The 21,614-nt window shown below is 36.5% G+C and overlaps 1 protein-coding gene across 2 annotated transcripts in view; it reads right to left on the bottom strand.

The window, feature by feature from the left end:
• The window catches only part of LOC144965509 (BTB/POZ domain-containing protein KCTD3-like), a 103,835-nt gene that overhangs the window by 30,706 nt on the left and 51,515 nt on the right, over positions 1-21,614 (bottom strand). For both annotated transcript variants that reach the window (XM_078900912.1, XM_078900913.1), the window contains 4 exons: positions 12,585-12,701; positions 4,421-4,591; positions 3,873-4,028; positions 398-494 (listed from right to left, as the gene is read on the bottom strand). In XM_078900912.1, coding sequence (XP_078757038.1) covers positions 398-494; positions 3,873-4,028; positions 4,421-4,591; positions 12,585-12,701 — 541 coding nt within the window. The remainder of the gene's footprint in view (positions 1-397; positions 495-3,872; positions 4,029-4,420; positions 4,592-12,584; positions 12,702-21,614) is intronic.

Below are 21,614 nucleotides of genomic sequence, written 5' to 3'. Positions count from 1 at the left end.
CAACGACTTGATCAGGTGAGTTTCCCTATGTCGGCGGATGGAAGTGTCCGAATGGCAAAATTTATTGCAAAATTCAAGACCATTTTTTTTCTCCCGACCCTGTTAATAATAAATATCATGTTTCCCAATAATCTAGGACTATCAGCTCAATTCCTGAATTTTTGCTTGAATTCGGGACAATCCCGATTTTACGGGATATCTGGCAGGTCTACTCTAAGTTGCCTTGACATTTCAGATTAAACCCAACTAATTTAATAAGAAAAAAATCAGGAAACTGACAGCATTTTGGATTAATGTTAGTTGCGGTTTAAGGGTTTTCGGATTGACTGTTCTGAAGTGTATGTAAAAAAAAATTTAAAAATTTAATAGTTGGACTTTGAAGGAAAATGTACCACACCTTTGTCCAGTTGAAGATAAACGAACAAACAATTGGTCAGTGTCAGCCACAACCTTTTGAAAGAATAACTGCTGATCATCTTGTTCACCAAAAGGACCTGAAGATAATTGAGAATGGGTCACACATTTTGCATAATTTTTGCATCTCATCAAGATTTCAAAAAGATCTGATAAAAAATAATAAAACTTGAAGTACTCGCCATTAGCAGCTTCTAAAATTTAATGAAATGAAGATGAATGTTGGTTTAATTTTAAACTTAAGCTACGATTTGGTAAGATTGTTTGGGGATGCTTTGAACCTCATGTAAAATAAAGTAGAAAAGTAAATTGCTAAAATTCTAAAATTCACCATTCAAAAATATCTGGTGAACAAAAAAATTTAAAAGGCCCAAACTTTGATGACTTGTGTAGCCTAGCCCCTAAAATCACAATCAGCACCTAGCAACAATCATAGGGATACATAAAGCAATTACGTCTTAACAACTCTGCATAATTATATAAAAATCAAAAGGTAAATAATAAGGTAAAGAATAGATGATTTTTTGGGGTTTTTTTTGTTTGACTTATAAAACCAAATTTCATGACAGCACACAAAAGGTTTATAAACTATTGAGTACTATTTGTGGTTACTAGCTCATTGCTTTTCTTGAGTTTCACAATGTGGATAAATACAAAAAAAAACCCAAATTGTAAATAATTAAAATTATATAAGATTACCTCGTGATCTCGATTTCATTATTTTACCTCTCTTAAGGGGATGGGCGGGTCCTGAAGGCGAAATTCTAAAATGTAATAAGTAGCTGACTTTTAGTGGTAATTTTAGGTTATGTACATCCTAATTAGAGGAAAAAAAATTGAAAACCTAAATTTCAGTTTTTGGTTACCATGGTAACGCCGCCATTTTGAAATTTGATACCCTATAATGAAGTAGTTTTCAAAATGCTAAGGCTTCGCCAAATGACAAGTTATTGACATGAAAATAGGTATACAAGTAGTATTTGAGCCATTCATTTGGGCTAAGCATCGGTTTTCTAATATCTACAGTAGTATTATTTTTATTGATTTTCAAAGTTCATCAATTTTGAAACATCAAAAATTGACCCATTTTTGGACTTTTGACCCTCATTTACGCAAAATTTATAAAATAAATCTGAAATACAAATGCTCAGTGTTATGAAGCTAGTAATACTGTATGCACATGCGAAAAATCATTCAAAAATGTTTACAAATAAAGGAAGAGTAGCAAAATAAAGGTAGAAAAAGCACAAACAGAGAAAAACGCATTCAAAGTTTCAAGCGCAGGAAACTCAGACAAGATCATGCATTCATTCGTCAAAATGACCCTGCTTGATGTGCAGGCCCTCCCTCTTCAGCTTCCTGTTCCTGCCTTGCCTTTTCTCGGCTTCACACACACACACACACAAACACACACACACACGCGTACGTACACACACACACGCGCGTACGTACACACGCACACACTCTCTCTCTATCTATCTATCTATCTAAGCTATGAGCGGCTATATGGTCTTGTGGTATAACACTCGCTTTCGGATCGGAAGGTCCTGGTTTCGAGCCTGGTTCAGCGCATAGTTGAGTCCTTGGAAAAGACTATTTACTCCCGTTCTCTCACCGTATTCGGGTGTAAAATGAGTACTTAGCCGTCAACAGTGCTGTCGCTGTCGGAAAAATTGTAATATCGCCTAACAGGCGTCATGTCTTGTTCTACATTTTACGTGTTGCTGTCGGTCAGGGACCCTTTGTAAAGCGTTTTGAGCACAGTTAGTGGATTTTGCTCTCTCTCTCTCTCTCTCTCTCTCTCTCTCTCTCTCTCTCTCTCTCTCTCTCTCTCTCGTTCTCAAGAGCATAACAAACCTCTCGCATCATTCGTTTACAACCAATACTCAGTCTAGCTCGACAGTAACTCCATTCATTAAAATTTAGAGACCTCAGCGCTTTTTCATTTTGCATCATGTTACGAAGGAGTGACAAATTCTATCTATAAAAATTCACAATAATATTACTGTTCCCATCTTGTTCGAGCTGCTGATTTTGCAAGTCGTACAATTCGAGTCTTTCAAGGCATACTTGTTGCGTACGTGTCGGTACTTTTCACAAAACAAAACTTTCATGTCTCCGGGAAGAAGAAAAATCACACACAGAATAACAATGTTTACATGCGACGCATGCGAAGATGAGGTCAAAGCATGAACTTTGACTCCCCCGCTAACCACTCAGAAAGCAGTATCAGTCATGTTATCATCGACTATTTTGAACAGCCAATGAGAACAGCGCTAGCAAGGCAAAGGTCACAACAATTACTCACGATTTTACTACAATCAGTCAACCCCTCACAATTGGGTCAGAGAAGGGGTTTTTGGAAAGGCTCTTGACTAAATATAGATAGACCGAAGATCTTGACAGTGGGCATTTCATAGAGACCAAAAATAGACGAAACTATCGATACCAAACTTGCCTATTATTATCGATGTTTTATGCTCATATTGGCCTAATGTATATATGGCTTTTTCGCTGTCAAGCCAGGCTGTAACATTATATTTACTGACCCCCTTGGACTTCAAGAGGTCAGTTTGGACCTAAACTGACCCATCTGAGAGTCAACAAACACATTTTCATGTAGCAAAGATTTCAAACTTTTCAAAAATAAAAAAATCTCAAAATCGATATTTTACTCGATTTTTGACAATCGAGGACCCGCCCATCCCCTTAAAGTTATAGAATCTTAGTGCCTGTTTCCTGGCCTTCCCAAAATTAAGCATTGTAACAAGTTTTTTCTGAAAACCTTGCAGTTGGTGTCAACAAAAATAAACAATGGTTAGTATCAGCTTGAGGAGCGAACTACTTTATTATCAAAGAAAAATGTTGGACCAATAGTTTTAATAATCTCCTAACCTAAACCTTGCCTGTTTATGTGGATCATGTTAGGCAATCACAGCCTATTAAAATTATAATAAGGAAAAGTTGAATGAAATCAAATAACATCTTTCCTCATGGAATACTATCCTTTGGATTGTGGAAGTTCTAGGGACATTTGAGAAAATGAACAATAGTGAGATATATGAAATTTTGCATAATTTTATGATATTCACTTATTTGACATGCCCCATAAAAACAGTCATGATGTAGTCATTGTTATCAATGTACCAATGATATCTAATAACATAACCGCTCAAGTATTTTCCTTCGCTTATGCTGAGTCTTAAATATAAGAAACCATTATATACCTGTCAAAGTTTGCCCTCCTCCCCACTCTATTCCTCTTTCTTTCTTTCTTTTTCTTTTTTTTTGGCCATACAATACAAACAAAGGATTGAATTGGCATATGAACGAAGTAGGTTCAATCTTTGGTAAGATAGCTTATCAGGAATTAAAATTTATCTAAAGCTAAAAGCACTTTTATTTTTGTTAAGAATGCATCAGAGTTTTACAGAGTTGAATAATATTCCAAATAATACCAAAGTCATTTCCAGCCCAGTAACTGATATTTGGTTCAATATCATCTAAAGAAAGAATCTTGAAGGAAGCCAGAGGCATAGAGCCTGGCTGAGTAGAAATCATGCCTCGAAATCTTGTTACATTCCATGTCCTCACATGGTTGTATTCAGAGCACACTGGAACACAAGGAAAATGAAATAATAAATTAAGAATTCATTTCTCTTTATCACTGTGTCTGAAACAAGCAAGCAGATTTATTCTAAATGTTTCATTATTTAATGTATTAATATTTTCAAAATGATAAGGTAAATTACAAAGGCTTCAAATTCAGACAAAAAATCTGAAAATTACTTTTCATGTACAAATCTACTTCTTTTTTTTTTTAATGCATATTAAAATCTGTGTTTTCAATAAAAACAAAAAGTCACCTGAACTCAAAATCAATTGCTTACTCAAAAGAAACATATACTTGCAGCAATGTCTCAACATTCAATCATCATTACTCTAAAACACTTTATATTTCTAATTATTCAATGCTGAGTAACTGAAATATAAAAAGAAGTCTTACCTGAAACAAGGTGCTTTTCAGATAGCATAACTTTTGTGACAGGACTTCTATGTACTGTAAAAGTCTGGAATAGTTGGGGACCATGGCCTACAGTCTCTGGATGTTGTACAATGACACGAACTGTTCCCGAACTTGTGCCATAAGCAATCTCAATCCAATTGCCGCTTAAACCTGAAATTTTAATAAAGTCCATGTTAAAGAGGTTCATTCAAAGTGGTGACAGAGACTTGAAAATTTCTTGAAAATTACAATCTAAGCAAACCACTTCATTTGGCTGATCGCTAGCTTCACAGTAAAGAGACTGCCATCCATCCATTTTATTAAGCCTAATAACAATAATAATAATAAGGATAATAATAATAATAGTAATAATAATAATAAAAAATAAATAAATAAATAATTTAAAAAATTAAAAAATAATAATAATATTAATAATAATAATAATAATAATAATAATAATAATAATAATAATAATAATAATAATAATAATAATAATAATAATAATAATAATAATAATAATAATAAGTTGTATATGTGTGAGTCAGTGTGTTTATCAAAAATACTATTCAAGTCAATATAAGGAGAGAAGAGGTTGATATTTCAGAGAAAACATTATAAGTTGGCATTAGTTAAAGACAGTTATATAAAGATATTGTTAAAAAATGGCCTGCTACAGGTAGTGGCAAAAACTGATGTAAATTTTCTTAATAAATTTTAATACTTATCAAAAATATTAATTAAGCGGAATGATTTGAATAATGAACAGTTTTAATTTAATATACCTATCAATTTTCTTTTATCACAATAAAGTATATTAATTGCAGTAATCCTTTTTCCTCCTTCATACTACTATTAACCTCGCTCCGCTTTCCCAACATGCCAGCAATTTTTTCACGACGATTGCCGTGCGTGGCACGAGTCTTCTATCACTGACTGAGTGACGATGGTGCTGAGTGTTGACTCCATTGCTTCTTGACTCAATGGTCAGGGGTGAAATGTGGAATCGTTAGAAAGTACTACTATTGAGTGTACCTGCTTACTAAATACCAATTTCAATATGGTTTATAGCACTTTTCCTGCAATCATGGATGCCTGAGGCAAAAATTTGAAGGGGAAAGGTATTATGATTTTTAATATCCTGTATTCAGTATTTTGTGTTGTTTTAACCTCCTCTGCTGTAACTTTATGAAATTTGTTGTTGGTCTATAATAACACTATTAATAATAGGTGATGTTCTAGTGTGCTGCTTAGACTCCCCTCTCATCTTTACCTGGGGCCTCCTTCACTAGACTAGTCGAAAGAAGTCTGACTAGAGGGAATGAAATGTGTCAGATGAATGCGGAGAAGGGGAAGGGAGGATGATGATAAGGTAGTATTTTAATCAATCTGAATGTTTTTGAGATATCAGTATTTTAGTAGTTTTTTAAAAAGAATTTCTACATTGTTTATTCTCCAAATCATGCCTTTGTTGATTTTGTTGTTATTGGCAGGCCAAAGACTGATGAAAAACAGCATCGATACCATGTCACTGCTCTTATTATCGAGTAAATGATCAATAATAATTACAATGACATACTGATTTTTTACGCCAACATAAATCAAACAATACAATATTTTGAAATAAATGGCTGTCAATGTATTTTGATACAATGGCTTCAATTGAGTACAAGTAAAACAACACTGAGTGTGTTTAGTAGCAAAATAGGTGACAATAGATGACATATTGTTTTTTTTTTTTTTTTTTTTTTTTTTTTTTTTTTTTTTTTTTTAATTTAATATAGAGAGAAAAAGAATAGTTAGCAGAGACTGACCTGAATATACGACCTAGGAATTTTAAAATATTTTCTTCTTTGTGGTCATTGTAGTCAGGGTGAGAATGACTGGTCACAAAAAAGGAGGAAATTTTTTAGTGTATAGATCAAGACCCATCGATGCGACGATAAGCTATAAATTTGAATTTCATTAAAATTTACTGAGATGCAATCCAAAATAATGTGTCTCACAGCAATTTCTGAAACCACAAGGAAGAATTTCAAAAGTTGAAAGTGTAATTACAACATATTGTGGTTGTACTAATGGTGGTGGTAGGGATGATGATGTGGTAGTGGTTGTCAGGGTTCCCACTCAAAACCCATTTCAAAATTCAGGACTGTCAAATTTTTTTCAAGACCAATAGTTTCTCCACAAGTAAATTTTTGTATTGTAATAGATTAAAGGGAAATAATCATTAATATCCATGACAACTAATGGGTATCATCATTATCTGAGTTATGTCCCTTACATAAACAGGAAATAAAGAGTTTTAGAAATCCGCCAAAATGGCTTGTTGTTGTACATGATGTACCTTACCACTCAATTCACTTCATTGGCGACGAGAAACGGGATCATCTGACTGAAATTAACAAGCAAACAGCTAAGTAGAGCATTAAGAGCTAAGCTATTAAAATAGTTAGCTAAAAAGATGGCACTATACGGCCAAATTAAAGAATTCATCCAGTCAGATGAAAATATCAATGACTATCTAGACAGGCTAGATTTTTATCTAGAAGCGAACGGGGTGGAAGAAGACACAAAGAAGAGAGCAATATTGCTAACAGTGGTGGGTCCACAACAATTTAGACTACTAAAGGACTTGTGTGCTCCACAAAAACCTGGAACCAAGTCATTCGATGAGCTATGTCAGCTACTTAGAAATCATCATGCTCCAGCCCCACCAAAATTTCTTTGTAGAGCGAAATTTGACGCGAGAACCAGACATTCTAGCGAGACGATTGCACAGTTTGTAGCAGAATTACGACACCTCAGTGAATTCTGTGAATTTGGAGAGACGTTGAATGACCAACTGTGTGAGAAATTTGTCACGGAAATTAACTATCCAGAAATTCAGAGAAAACTGCTACTGGAACGAAACCTCACATTGGATAAAGCGATCCAACTTGCTACTTCTATGCAACAGTCGACAGATGCTGCCCGATTTATGGCACCGTTATCAGCTTCAGTCAACGCTGTGACTGATAAACCGTTCAACAGAGGTAGAGGGTTCAACGCAAGACAGGCATCTACGACTCCGATAATTTCTAAAACCAGGTCAACAAAATGTCATCGCTGCACCGGTCCACATGCAACGCAACAGTGCAAATTCAAAACAGCAACCTATTACAAATGTAACAAGCAAGGCCATATAGCAAAAGCCTGCTTGTCTAAAAGCATGACACATGCTTCACACCGGCGACCGAATCAAAATTACGTAGAAATCGATCAGTTTCACAACGATGAAGGTCAACCTGACACAAGCCCGGACTTCAACATGTTCACCGTGTCAGATTCACCGCAAACTCCCATCAACGTTCCAATCTCACTGAACGACAAGGTAATCAAATTTCAACTCGACACAGGAGCTGCCCTCACCATTATCAGTGAAAAGGAGTTTCGCAGAGCAGCGATAAGTAGCGTTACACTACAAAAGTGTAACAAAAATCTGAAAACGTACACAGGTGATTGTGTTCCGGTGGTTGGAGAGTGTGTGGTAGACGTGTGTTACCAAGATCAGTTCGTGAAGCTCCCCATCATAGTTGTGACGGGCAAAGGACCACCTTTGCTGGGAAGGAACTGGCTGAACGCCATAAAGCTAGACTGGAAGAGCATTTTCACAACTTCTAGAGGAGAAATAAACCAACTGAAGAACGAAACTTTGAATTTGGAACAAGTGTTGAAGAGCAACGATTCAGTTTTCGGAACGTGTGGACTGTTGAATGATAGAACAGTGACAATCAGCATGAAAAATACAAATCCAAGGTATTGTAAAGCTAGAGTGCCACCCTACGCAATGAGAGAAAAGATTGAACATGAGCTCGATAGATTAGAACAGAGTGACATTATTCAGAAAGTAGAACATTCAGATTGGGCTACTCCAATAGTCCCTGTGCTAAAGAAGGATGGTTCAGTTAGACTGTGTGGTGACTACAAAATTACAGTTAACAAGGAGATTGAGTTGAATAGATATCCTATTCCAAATATTGAAGATATTTCACTCAAGTTAGCAAACGGTGACAAATTCACTGAACTTGACCTGTCACATGCATACACACAGTTGGCACTCCATTCAGATTTTAAAAAGTACACAACTATAAACACACACAAGGGTCTTTATCAGTATGAAAGGCTATGTTTTGGTATTTCATCAAGCCCAGGAATTTTCCAGGCTGTGATGGATAGCATTTTTCAAGATGTGCCAAATGTTTGTGTATACTTTGACAATTTGTATATTACAGGAAAAGATGATACTGAGCATCTTCAAACCCTTGAAAAGGTCTTGAAAATGGTCGGTGAAAAAGGTATGAAAATAAACAGAAACAAGTGTCAGTTTATGTTGCCAGAAATATATTTGTTGGGCTATAGATTGAGCAATGAAGGTATCAGACCACAGCAAGAAAAAACCAGAGCTATAAAAGAAGCTCCAAAACCAGAAAACTGTCAACAATTGAAAGCCTTTTTGGGCATGGTAAATTACTATGCAAAATTCTGTGACAACCTATCCAGTACTTTGGCCCCACTGTATAAACTCTTACAGAAAAACATGACTTGGCATTGGGGGAAAGATCAAGAGAAAGCATTTAGAGCCGCAAAAGAGGCTTTGTCGTCTGATACCTTGTTGATTCACTACAGCCCAAAGAAAGAATTAGTATTAACTTGTGATGCTTTACCAGACGGGCTAGGTGAAGTGTTATCTCACTATGATGAGAGCGGCGAGCGCCCAATTGCATACGCTAGTCGATCACTGAATCGGGCTGAAAAATCATATTCCCAATTAGACAAGAGAAGGGGCAGGCATTATTTTTGGAGTCAAAAAGTTTAAGTTTCACAAATTTCTTTTTGGCAGACATTTCACTATCTTTACTGATCACAAACCCTTATTGGGGCTGCTGGGAGAACATAAATCAATACCAGAAGAGGCATCGCCCAGAATTCAAAGGTGGGCCATAACACTTGCAGCTTATGATTACCAATTGAGGTACAAACCTGGTACTGAAAACAATGCAGATGGGCTGAGTAGGTTACCTTTAAAGACTGAAAGTGTAAGCTATGTGCCAGAAGATGTTGGCATGTTGTTTTCAATCATTGATAACTCCAGTGTGAATGTAGATGATGTAAAGAGAGAAATGCAGAAGGATGAATGCTTGATGAAAGTATATGAATTCTGTTTGAATGGTTGGCCTGAGGAGAGTGTGTCTGATGAATTGAAACCTTTCAAACACAGAAAGCTTGAATTAAGTTTAGAGGAGGGTTGCATCCTTTGGGATCAAGAGTAGTGATTCCAAAGTCCCTTCAAAATAAAGTGCTCATTACATTACATGATACACATCTGGGAATGTCCAAAAGGAAGAGTCTTGCAAGGTCTTGGTTTTGGTGGCCGCATATGGATGCAGATCTTGAAAAGTTTGTAAAATTATGCTCAACCTGTGCACAGCACCAAAAACAACCAGCAAAAGCTCCCTTGCAAAATTGGGATTGGCCTATAGAGCCATGGAAACGCATCCATATCGACTTTGCAGGCCCCTTCATAAACAAGATGTTCCTAATTGTAATTGATTCTCATAAAGAGTTTTAGAAATCCGCCAAAATGGCTTGTTGTTGTACTTGATGTACCTTACCACTCAATTCACTTCATGTATTGACTGAACTTTTGTTTCAAATAAAAGTAGTCAAAGTCTTCATTCGAACTGATTTTTACTTTATAAAGCAGGCTACAATATCTCTGTTACGGAAACCTAGTGGATATGCCGCTTATAAATACAACCAAAGAATCTCTCAGATTTCAAACCATAGTCCAAAGGCATAAAAACGAAGAGTAAACTAAACCAAGCACCATTGCTTTATTGTATCTCTGTATAACCAGATTATTTAATAGAGAGAGAGAGAGAGAGAGAGAGAGAGAGAGAGAGAGAGAGAGAGAGAGAGAGAGAGAGAGAGAGAGAGAGAGAGAGAGAGAGAGAGAGAGAGAGAGAGAGAGAGAGAGAGAAGAGAGAGAGAGAGAGAGAGAGAGAGAGAGAGAGAGAGAGAGAGAGAGAGAGAGAGAGAGAGAGAGAGAGAGAGAGAGAGAGAGAGAGAGAGAGAGAGAGAGAGAGAGAGAGAGAGAGAGAGAGAGAGAGAGAGAGAGAGAGAGAGAGAGAGAGAGAGAGAGAGAGAGAGAGAGAGAGAGAGAGAGAGAGAGAGAGAGAGAGAGAGAGAGAGAGAGAGAGAGAGAGAGAGAGAGAGAGAGAGAGAGAGAGAGAGAGAGAGAGAGAGAGAGAGAGAGAGAGAGAGAGGAGAGAGAGAGAGAGAGAGAGAGAGAGAGAGAGAGAGAGAGAGAGAGAGAGAGAGAGAGAGAGAGAGAGAGAGAGAGAGAGGGGAGAGAGAGAGAGAGAGAGAGAGAGAGAGAGAGAGAGAGAGAGAGAGAGAGAGAGAGAGAGAGAGAGAGAGAGAGAAAAAACACGACTTTGTCTTACTGATGAGGGATATCAAAGCACAAGCTTTCCCTCTCATAGCTTGTTACAGGAAAATAATATATGGAGTATGATGAATGATGAAGATGGTTATGGTGTTACAGGGGAATGGTGAAAGTGAAGGATTGTAACGGAAATATTAGGAAGGCTGTTGTGATGATGAAGATGATGATGATGATGATGATCATGTTTATTGTGATGATGACTCTGATGTTACTAGTCTGCATATGTGTGAGTGTCAATATATTGCATTGTTATAAATGTCTAACCAAATGACAAATTGCCTCTATTTTCAGGACAATAAAGATATATTATTATTAGTAATTTTGGCAACTTTGGTCAGAAGTGAAAGCATACATTGTGTGTGTTTGTGTGTGCTGTATGTGTTAGTATGTGTGTGTGTGTGTGTGTGTGTGTGTGTGTGTGCGTGTGAAAGGGATAAGCAAAAATTTAACACCTATCTCACTAGCCGTCCAGGTATAACGAATTCATTTCCTGAGCAGTCAATTGGGCATTAATTAAAATTTTTTTAATAACGACAAATAATCTAATTGCGATAATTTTGCGGAATGATGTTAATCCCCAACCCTATGTTTTAAAAGAATAGATTAGAAAGATTATACATCATCAAGTTTTGTTGTGGATATGCTAGCAGTGAGTAGAATAAATTATAATCGCAACGAAAGTCAACCGTCAAAAAGGACTAAATATTATGACCTGGCAGATTTTCTTCTGGAGTCAACGGATGATAGAGTTAGTCTGAAAAAAAGGTTTTCAAGTTACTCGTTTATTAGTCTTTATAATTTTTAGATTTGTCAGTAACTCTGTGCTCACTGATAAAAAATTAATATTGGCTATTCGGAATAATGTTGATTTCCAAGACTATTTTTAAATATAATAGTGGAGAACCCGCAATGTTTGTGGAGAAATAAAGGCTCTTATGAACAGGCAGTCATCTATTATACATATTATATACTATATTGTGGAATTAAAATTAGATCGAGACGATTCTTTTTTTGTCAACAGGTAAGATAATTACCCTTAATTTAAGAATGGTTGGCAAGTTAAAGTATATCAATCTGTAAAAAATAGTTTTTGCATCTTTAGATTTGTCAGTAACTCTGTGCTCGATGATGAAAATTTAACATTGACTTTAGCGAACAATGTTGACATCCAATCCTTTTATTTTAATTAAAAGAAATAAAGATTATTATTACTTGAGAGTATCAGAGAGATTCAAAATTACGTCATTTTTTGTTGCAGATGTGCTAGAATTGTGTACAATAAATTATACTCTCTTGTGCAAAGAACGCCAACAGTCAATTTAGGACAGAGTATTACAGAACAGCCTAGCAGATTTTCTTAGTGTTAATTTGAGTCAACGAGTGATAAAATTCCGCTGAAGTTTAAGAAAGGTTTGCAAGTTACTCATATCAGTCTGTAAAAAATGCCTTTGTCACAGTCCCTATTGCATTTTTAAAGCAGTTCTGTACTTAGATGTTACCATTTTCTATCTTGCACTTTTCAACTGAATCATCAGTAATAATCAGCAAATATTGGATATCAGAAAACTAAAGTTTTTTTTGTTCTTTTTAAAGCAATTTGTCTTTCACCTTCATGCACAAACAGTAGCAAAGATGTTATATGTGATACAAATAGTCAAGAATGCAAAGTGGGCTTACTTGTTTTTGGTGTGAGATACACACTGAGAGCTGTTACCATGTCATGGGATGGGTCTGTGTACAACTCTGTCACCAAGAGATCATTGTCTTTCATACGAAGAGGAAATTTCTGCATATCTGAGAACATTTCAATTTCATATTATCACTAGCATTATCAGCCTCCTCCTCCACTACTACTGCTACTACGACTACTATTATTACTGCTATAACTGTTACTACTACTGCTACTAATAATAATAATAATAATAATAATAATAATAATAATAATAATAATAATAATAATAATAATAATAATAATAATAACAATAATAATAATAATAATAATAATAAAATTAATAATAATAATAATAATAATAATAATAATAATAATAATAATAATAATAATAATAATAATAATAATAATAATAATAATAATAATACAGTTCACGCCGCTTAATCGCACATCGGTTCATCGCACACTCCGCTTACGCTACACATTCCCGAAAAACTGAATTTTTTCTATGTAATCGCTCCGCTTCATCGCACACCATCTCCGCTTAATCGCTACACCTTGATTCCATCTTGATTAGACAACAATATACCCATCAACGATGAACTGGAACTACTGGAACTCCGTTCACCCTCATAAAGATAAAGCATGGATAATGAATATGAGGATGAGTCATCGGAATGCAACATACCACCCCAGACAAACACTAAAAAATTTGACATAGTGGACAAACTATGCAGTTTCAATCAAGAATAATAGTTGACAGATGATCTTCAACATTGGCGAGATTGAAGACAAGGGTTTATAAACAGCTTGCACAGAATAGATAGCAACCAACGCGCCACGATTACTATTCCAAAAACAGTAATGTCACAATTTGTTGTCGATAAAACATGAAATATAATTTTTTTTTTTAATATTTTTTTTTTTAAAAACAACAAAACAAAAAAACAAACAACCACAAACAAGAAAAGAAAGAAACAAAAAGCAAGAACAAAATAAAAAAAAGAAAACAAGAAAGAACAAACAAGAACCATTCTAATGAGGCCATATCTTGAATAACGGTCCAAAGCTCGTAGAAAACTCAGAGGAGAAGGTCCTACATGATTGGCAGATGAAAGCTGGTGCTTAAATGTTATTTTAAGCTTCTCAGCACACTCCGCTTAATCAACACACTAACCTGAACTCCCGAGGGTGTGCGATTAAGCGGAGTCGACTGTAATAATAATAAAAATAATAATAATAATAATAATAATAACAGTAATAGAAAAAATGATACTTGTTTAGCGCTTTCCATGAACCAAAAAGCTCAAAGCACTTTACAGATAATTACAGTACAAACATAGGTAGCTAAGTAAAACATGGACAAAGAAATATTGCTAAAATAACAATATACAAACACTACAGTCGGCATGGTGTAAAATGAATTGTGAAAAATTAGCTTTTTAGACTTCTGTAGTTTAGAAACCAAACTGGAAACACTTGTAGTTCAGTTGACTTCTGAAGACTAAAATCCCAGAGGAACAATTTTGGAAAATGTGAACCACTCCAAAAACAATGTTTTGTGATTAATCTACAAATTTTGTCCTGGATAAAACCCATAGTTCAATACAGGGACTTTCTTGATTACATTGTTTTAAATTGCAATCTAAAGGTTATCTAAAATTATAATTTAATAATTTGCTTTATGAATGTCACAAGACGATATTCTTTTATTTTATTTTCAGTGTCAGTTCACTCAAAATTTAATTTAGAGTTTTAATCATTTAAAAAAAAAAATGCTTAAAAGGGGGAATGTCATGATATGTAGTAATCGGTTACTTTGGACACTGTTCATGTGCCACTGCATGTGTGTACGTATTCATTACTTATTATGATAATGTTCAAGTCCTTCCGAAATAAAAAGAGCATCTTTCGTTATGCTTTCTGTCATTGAACACCAATGTGTTTGTCTGAGTCTTTCTCTCAAATTTATCAAATTGAACTCTACAAGAATATGAGCATCCATGGTGTGTTGTTTCTTTATCGAATGAGTTAGATCTTTCCTAGGAGTTCCATGTCCATGATCTTAGAATCACGTGAGGTAATCTGTTTCTTTACAGGGCGGTTTGTTGTTACGTAGATAAAAAGAACAAAAAGGAATGAATGGCAATTGTGAATTATCAGACATCTACATTTTATAACTATCAATACCGTACACATTACTGATGAATACAAATGAAAGTGAACATTATGCGCTTCCAACATTATTTTAATTGCAAAATTTTGAGAAATAGCTTGTGTTTATGCCGAAGAGGATTACATAAACTTAATCTAGACCGGTCAAAAGTATAAATTCTTCAATTTATTATACAGTGTTTCCACAAATTTGAAAAAAAAAAAAAAAAAAGATTGTGTGCAAGCAAAATCCCAAGCTAAAAACAGCAAAATTTGCAAATTATTATCAAAACACTCTGATTAATTTTTCGAAAATCCCATAATTACGAGGGCTCTTTCAGAAATAACCGAAAAATGCCCATTGCTCAGCAACCATTGGAGATTTTTTAATTCTGTAAACGACATGATATTCCTTATTTCCTTAAGGATATTCCCAGAAATTATGAAGTGCATCGTTTTGCACAATGAATTTCTAGACGATTTTAAAGATGGCGGCCCACCTTGAAACTTGGTCAAAGGAGGAAATCAGAGCTGTCATACGTTTTTTGAACGCCAAAAGTCTGAATCCTACCGAAATTCATAAAGAACTTCAGAGTGTATATGGTGAGCATGTTATAAGCCGTACACAAGTCTATCACTGTTGTAATTTGTTTGAAGCCGGCCATTCCGACTTGACAGACAGGGAAGGGAGAGGGCGTTCGATAACTGCGACGTCAGAAGACAATGGGAAGCGAGTTGATGAGCTTATTCGTCAAGACAGGAGGTTGAAACTTCATGAAATCGCAAGCAGTCTTGAAATTTCGGAAACTTCTGCCCATAGAATTGTATTTGATGAACTTGGCTACAGAAAAGTCAGCGCAAGATGGGTTCCTAAGCAATTGACCGACAATCATAAAGAACAAAGATTGGACATCTACAGGGAACTTTTGAGAAGAAGCAAGAGCTCACGCAGGGTTCACGGGCATACTGCCAACGCCGGCGGAGACTTTCTAGGGTACGATGTGACTTTTCTTGACAGCATAGTCACCGGTGATGAGACTTGGTTGCACCACTGCACCCCAGAAACAAAGCAAGATTTGATGACATGGAAACATCCATCCTCACCTGTCGCGAAGAAATTCAAAGTCATGCGGTCAGCAAAGAAAATAATGGGAACTGTTTTCTGGGACAGTCGTGGTGTTATTCCGTTCGAAACCTTACAACCTGGAGAAACAATCAATGCTGCAAGGTACTGCCAAACTCTTGACAAGCTTAGGGAGGCCATTCGCAGAAAGCGCCCAGGGCAGTTGACCAACGGGGTCATTTTGCAACACGACAACGCTACACCCCACACAGCACGAGTGACGCAAGGTTGGCTAGAGAAATATGGATGGGAGATTTTGCCACACCCACCACACAGTCCAGACCTCGCACCATCTGATTATAACCTCTTTGGGCCACTGAAACGTGAGCTGGCAGGAAAGCGCTTTGATATCGATGAAGAGCTTGTTGACCATGTGCGGAAATGGCTACAAAACCTTGACGGAAATTTCTTACGAGAGGGTATTTATTCCATGGTGCGGCGGTGGCAGAAGTGTGTCAACAGACTTGGCTGTTACGTAGAGAAATGAAGGACGAGTCAAGGTATGAACAGGTGCAAGAATTTTGTTGATAGCATAAAAAACGCGGATTTTACAGGCATTTTTCGGTTAATTATGAAAGAGCCCTCGTAGTTCATGAAAGAGAAATATTTGTTTGTTTTTAATGGTTTCACGCAGCTTGCAACAAATATAAGGTCATAACAGCGCCAGTAAAAAGGAAGAAAATGAGATAGTAAAAAAAGAAACTTCTCTTGATTAATTATCTTTCAAGTTCTAAACGAGCTATTAAATTAAAAGAAAAAAAGTTGTCGTTTTTTTTTATTATTTATTAATGGTTTTTAAAAAAATATTATTATTGTTTTGTTTTTCTTTGCAAAATCTTGAAAATTTGCAAAAAAAACTGCAGAATTTGCAGCCGTAATGCAAATCAGTGATAATTTGCAATTTTTTGTTGCTGCAAGCGATGCAAAAACTGCCATGCCAGACAAGAACCAAGAAATACTGGACACATCGATCATCACATTCTGATGACGAGAATGATGAAAAGGAGAAATGGAACGACTACGGAAAGACTCTGAGCATCACTCTATCCAATGAAATGTAATTTTCATCCAGTTTGTGAATCTGGTTCGACCCCTCCTAGCCTCATTTTGTTTTTCAGGACGCCATGTCCACCAGCAGCAAATGGGTAGCTGGATCTAATCCAGTGAATACACTGCAATTGACCTGTGTCCTGTCCGAAGGGTAGCAAGCTATTGGTACAATTTACTTAAAGAGCTACAGAAGCTGGGTCAAACTCCAGCAATCATGGGCCTGATGGCTTTTTAAAGACTACTGTTTTTTAAATTTCTGATGTGTATTCTAAAATTTCCATCTCCCCCCCCCCCCCCCCCCCCCCCCCCCCCTCCTCTTCTTCTTCTTCTGACATAACTCATCATGTCACTTACTCTGATACTAAGCCAACTAACCATTCTTAAAATTGTTGTTCATGGTGCCAAACGTCATGTGAGACAGTTGCTAAATTGCCAGTTTTAGAGTATTAAGTATGAATCGAAAGGGATTTGAACCCCTAACCGCCAGGTAACAAGTACAACACTCTACCAACTAGCCTACACTACTAGTGATGTGTATTCTTAAGAGTGCTCACAGACAATGCACTGGTTCCAATAAAGTGCTCATAGTCAATGCATTGGTTTCCAATATCAATAAGCATGTCCTTAAAATACAGGTGTATATTCTTAAGGTCCTTGTAACCAATGCCATGTTTCCAATATCAGAGTGCATGTCCTTAAAATACAGGTGCGTATTCTTTAGCTCCCCATAAGTACTGACCTAGTGAAGAGTGGAAGTCCCAAGAGGGATGAAGTCCATACAAGGAATGTATAAAGTTAATGCTAAGTCCTCACTTTGACGATTGTGGTACTCAGAATGATACAAAAATGTCATGTGATTAATCAAACCTGCATATTTTAGCAATTTTATTTTTAGTAATTTTCAATGTCTCATGATGTTCAGGACGTTGCTTGCTTGATATTCCATTGTTTTTTAACGTTATATCATTATACAAAACAATGGTACCCACAATGCAGGTCAAAAATGATGGTCCTCAAAAGTCATGCCAAACAAGTATAGCTAGGGGAATTAGGGACATAAAACCCCCGAATTGTGGAAATTAGTGATGAAAGCATGAATTTTTTATGAAAAAAAGTTCGTGCTCTAAGGTTTAAATTGTGATATAGAACCACTTTCTCATCACTCCAAGAGCTGAGATATCAGCAATTTAAATCGTGTAAAAATTCACGGTGGTGATGAAACTTGCCGCCTTCACGACGACATTTTGCTTTGGTGTCAAAAGGTCACAGACTACGTCATTGGTACCGAGTACACATAATGTACCTTGTTGCTTAAATCGAAATCGGAAGTATAACTTATCATTTATTCATAACATACAACTTATCAAATTCATTCATTTACCAAGAGAGTAACATAATTTTTAAAAGTATTTGTTTTTAATCCAAAAGTTTACCAATTTGGTTATTTCAAATTTTACCGGCATTGGAACGCGGAACATGAGATTGTGAAATCGAAGAAATCAAAGTTTTGGTGGTCGAATACGAATACGAGAAAAACAAAAAACAAACATGATTTTTTTTCCCCTCTCATATCTTTTGTATATTCCGATAGCTTTCAAAGAGTATAATCTTTATTTTCTTAATGTCTTATTAAATTAGAATTATTTGACAATAATAGACTCCCACTCATGTGAAGATATCTATAAACAATGCACCGCATTCTGCGGTTGCTAGTTGCGTCGTCTGCTTTCGGGTCGGCGAGGTCAGATAATAATAATAATAATAATAATAATAATAATAATAATAATAATAATAATAATAATAATAATAATAATAATAATAATAATAATCATCATCATCATCATCATCATTAGCAGCATACCGAGCACCTAGATATCGCTTAAGCATCAATGTTTATGTGTCACACTAATTCAATACAGATATGTTATTATTGTGGTTTGCGTAATAATATGGTTCAAATCAAATATCAGGTTGAAAATGTCCGTATCATCATCCTCTTTAACATGACCATCATGAACCGCCTCAACCCCATCACCAACAATCCCGTGATAAAGTCACTTAACCCATTAAATCATGGCGTTGACAATGTACTCAATCTTGTACTAACTACTAACAATTATATCATGGCAAAGTGCAGTATTGAGGTGGATTGGTCAAAATGATTAATTTGTCAAGAGGTAAAAATAAAATAAAATTAGAATGCCCAGCTCTGTCAAAGCGGAAACCTTGTGGTTTAATGGTACGTGACTTTTGTAGCGTAGCGTTCTACCAGCTATGGTGTTAAGACTTTTAACGGATTGGCAAATGATAGTGACAAGCTAGATTTGTCTGTTGAAGACCGCTCTGAGGATACACTGGAGGTCCTGAAGCAAAATGATACCAAATGGCACAAATTCTGTCGCTCTTGATATACGGCCACAAAAAATCAGAAGGCGCGCTGTGAAAAATGAGAAATCACAAGAAAAATTATCCCGATCTAAACAATCTCTCATCATCCCACTGTCCAAGGAGGCAGAATATGCGTTTTCCCTCAGATGACGTTATCACAAGAAATAGGACACATTGTATGCTTTGCAACAATAAGATGAAGCTTCCCTCCATTCAAAAACGACAAAAGAGATGAACGAAAATATCCGCGTGGCTGCAGAAATTATAAACGATGTCCAGATTCTCTCCATATTCTCAAATAGCGATTTGATTGTGCAGGAAGTTCATTTTCAGAAGATTTGTCATGTCCGTTTTATGAACATAAAAAATGCTGAATATTACCAAAACAAACAAAGGTCTAGTTTTGCTGTTGCTGAAATTGTTTCTTCTTCTTCCTCTTCAAGCAGAAACTTCCCGTGGAAGGCTCAGCAGCAGCTTACCCAATTGTTTTACTGGGAGTTATCCAAATTGTTCCTAAGTCGTATAGTTGAGGGCAGAAACGACTAAGATGGTAGTCCACTCTAGATTGTGGCAACATAAATTTGCCAGGTTTCCTCTTGTTCTGTTGGAGGCCGTGTAATGACACCTGACCTGACCTTTGTAAAATACATTTAGTTTATTCTTCTCTCTCCTTTCCTTCAATGGTTCCAAATGGGGTGTCATATACGACTTTGATTTGTTTGAGGATTTTGTTGAACGAATTTTATAGCTTTTTTTGGATTGATTCTATTTACCTAATTTCGGAGGTGTGATCGGGATCCCATACCTTACCGCTTTACTCGAGTGTTGGTCTAACATAAACTTTATAGCATTTCTCTTTTTATGGTTACTTGATTGTTTATCGTTACTCCGAGATATTTTGCTTTGGTGACGCCTTCTAGTGTGTTGTTGTGTATTGTGTATTATCTTTCTTTTGTTGGTAATTTTCTGGAACCAAGGTCCCGATGAAGAATTTCTGAATCTTTCTTATGCCTTATTGGTCTGTACAAAGGCTGTCATCCGCAAATAGTCTCAGTTGAGTTCCTAGCGACAATCTTTCAGGCAAATCATTGATGTAGATAAGGAACAAGAGGGGACCCAGTACGGTACCTAGGGACACACCTGTAGTACTGGAGCTGAGTCTGACATTGCTCTTTCAGTTGTTTACGATTAGTGAGAAAATCCATTATCCAGTCGTGTGTGTTACTCATGATTCCATATCTCCGCAGTTTAATAGCCAGAGTATGGTAAATGACGTTATCAAATGATTTACTAAAGTCTTATAATATAGCATCTGATTGGAGTTGTTTTATTCATGTTTTCTGTTAGGTTGTTGCAAGTTGTTATTCGTTGTGTTTCACAAAAGCGCTCCTTTCTGGAGTCATGCTATATATAAAACATTCAAGTATAGAACAGAGCACAGAGAGAGAGAGAGAGAGAGAGAGAGAGGAGAGGAGAGAGGAGAGAGAGGAGAGAGAGAGAGGGAGAGAGAGAGAGAGAGAGAGAGAGAGAGAGAGAGAGAGAGAGAGAGAGAGAGAGGAGAGAGAGAGAGAGAGAGAGAGAGAGAGAGAGAGAGGAGAGAGAGAGAGAGAGAGAGAGAGAGAGAGAGAGAGAGAGAGAGAGAGAGAGAGAGAGAGAGAGAGAGAGGAGAGAGAGAGAGAGAGAGAGAGGAGAGAGAGAGAGAGAGAGAGAGAGAGAGAGAGAGAGAGAGAGAGAGAGAGAGAGAGAGAGAGAGAGAGAGAGAGGAGAGAGAGAGAGAGGAGAGAGAGAGAGAGAGAGAGAGAGAGAGAGAGAGAGAGAGAGAGAGAGAGAGAGAGAGAGAGAGAGAGAGAGAGAGAGAGAGAGAGAGAGAGAGAGAGAGAGAGAGAGAGAGAGAGAGAGAGAGAGAGAGAGAGAGAGAGAGAGAGAGAGAGAGAGAGAGAGAGAGAGAGAGAGAGAGAGAGAGAGAGAGAGAGAGAGAGTCCATAAATTGCCCGAATTAATCAAGATGTATAGCAAAGAATGCTGTGAATGAGGTCGTATGTTCACCCAATCATGTTCAGAGACAGACTCCAGCCGGTCCTACCAGGCTAACCTCAGGAAAGGAAACGTTTTTAGCCTTCAATAAGACAACATCTGGTTTTCTTGAACACACTGCCATGGAAAAAGCTGACAACGAGGTATTGGCTTATCTTGCACCGTTAAAATAATTCAAAGAGATCGGGATAAACTAGAAAAGGCTGCTGTTGAATTCTCTCAAGCCCCCCAAGAAAAATGTGTTCCACAGACATTTGTCTAATAAATATGATTTTTGTTGGATCCTAAT

The sequence above is a fragment of the Berghia stephanieae genome, chromosome 2, assembly GCF_034508935.2.
Source record: "Berghia stephanieae isolate SIO BIC M18660-M18661 chromosome 2, UCSD_Bste_1.3, whole genome shotgun sequence".
NCBI lineage: Eukaryota > Metazoa > Mollusca > Gastropoda > Nudibranchia > Aeolidiidae > Berghia > Berghia stephanieae.
This window is presented reverse-complemented; position numbering and strand designations above follow the sequence as displayed.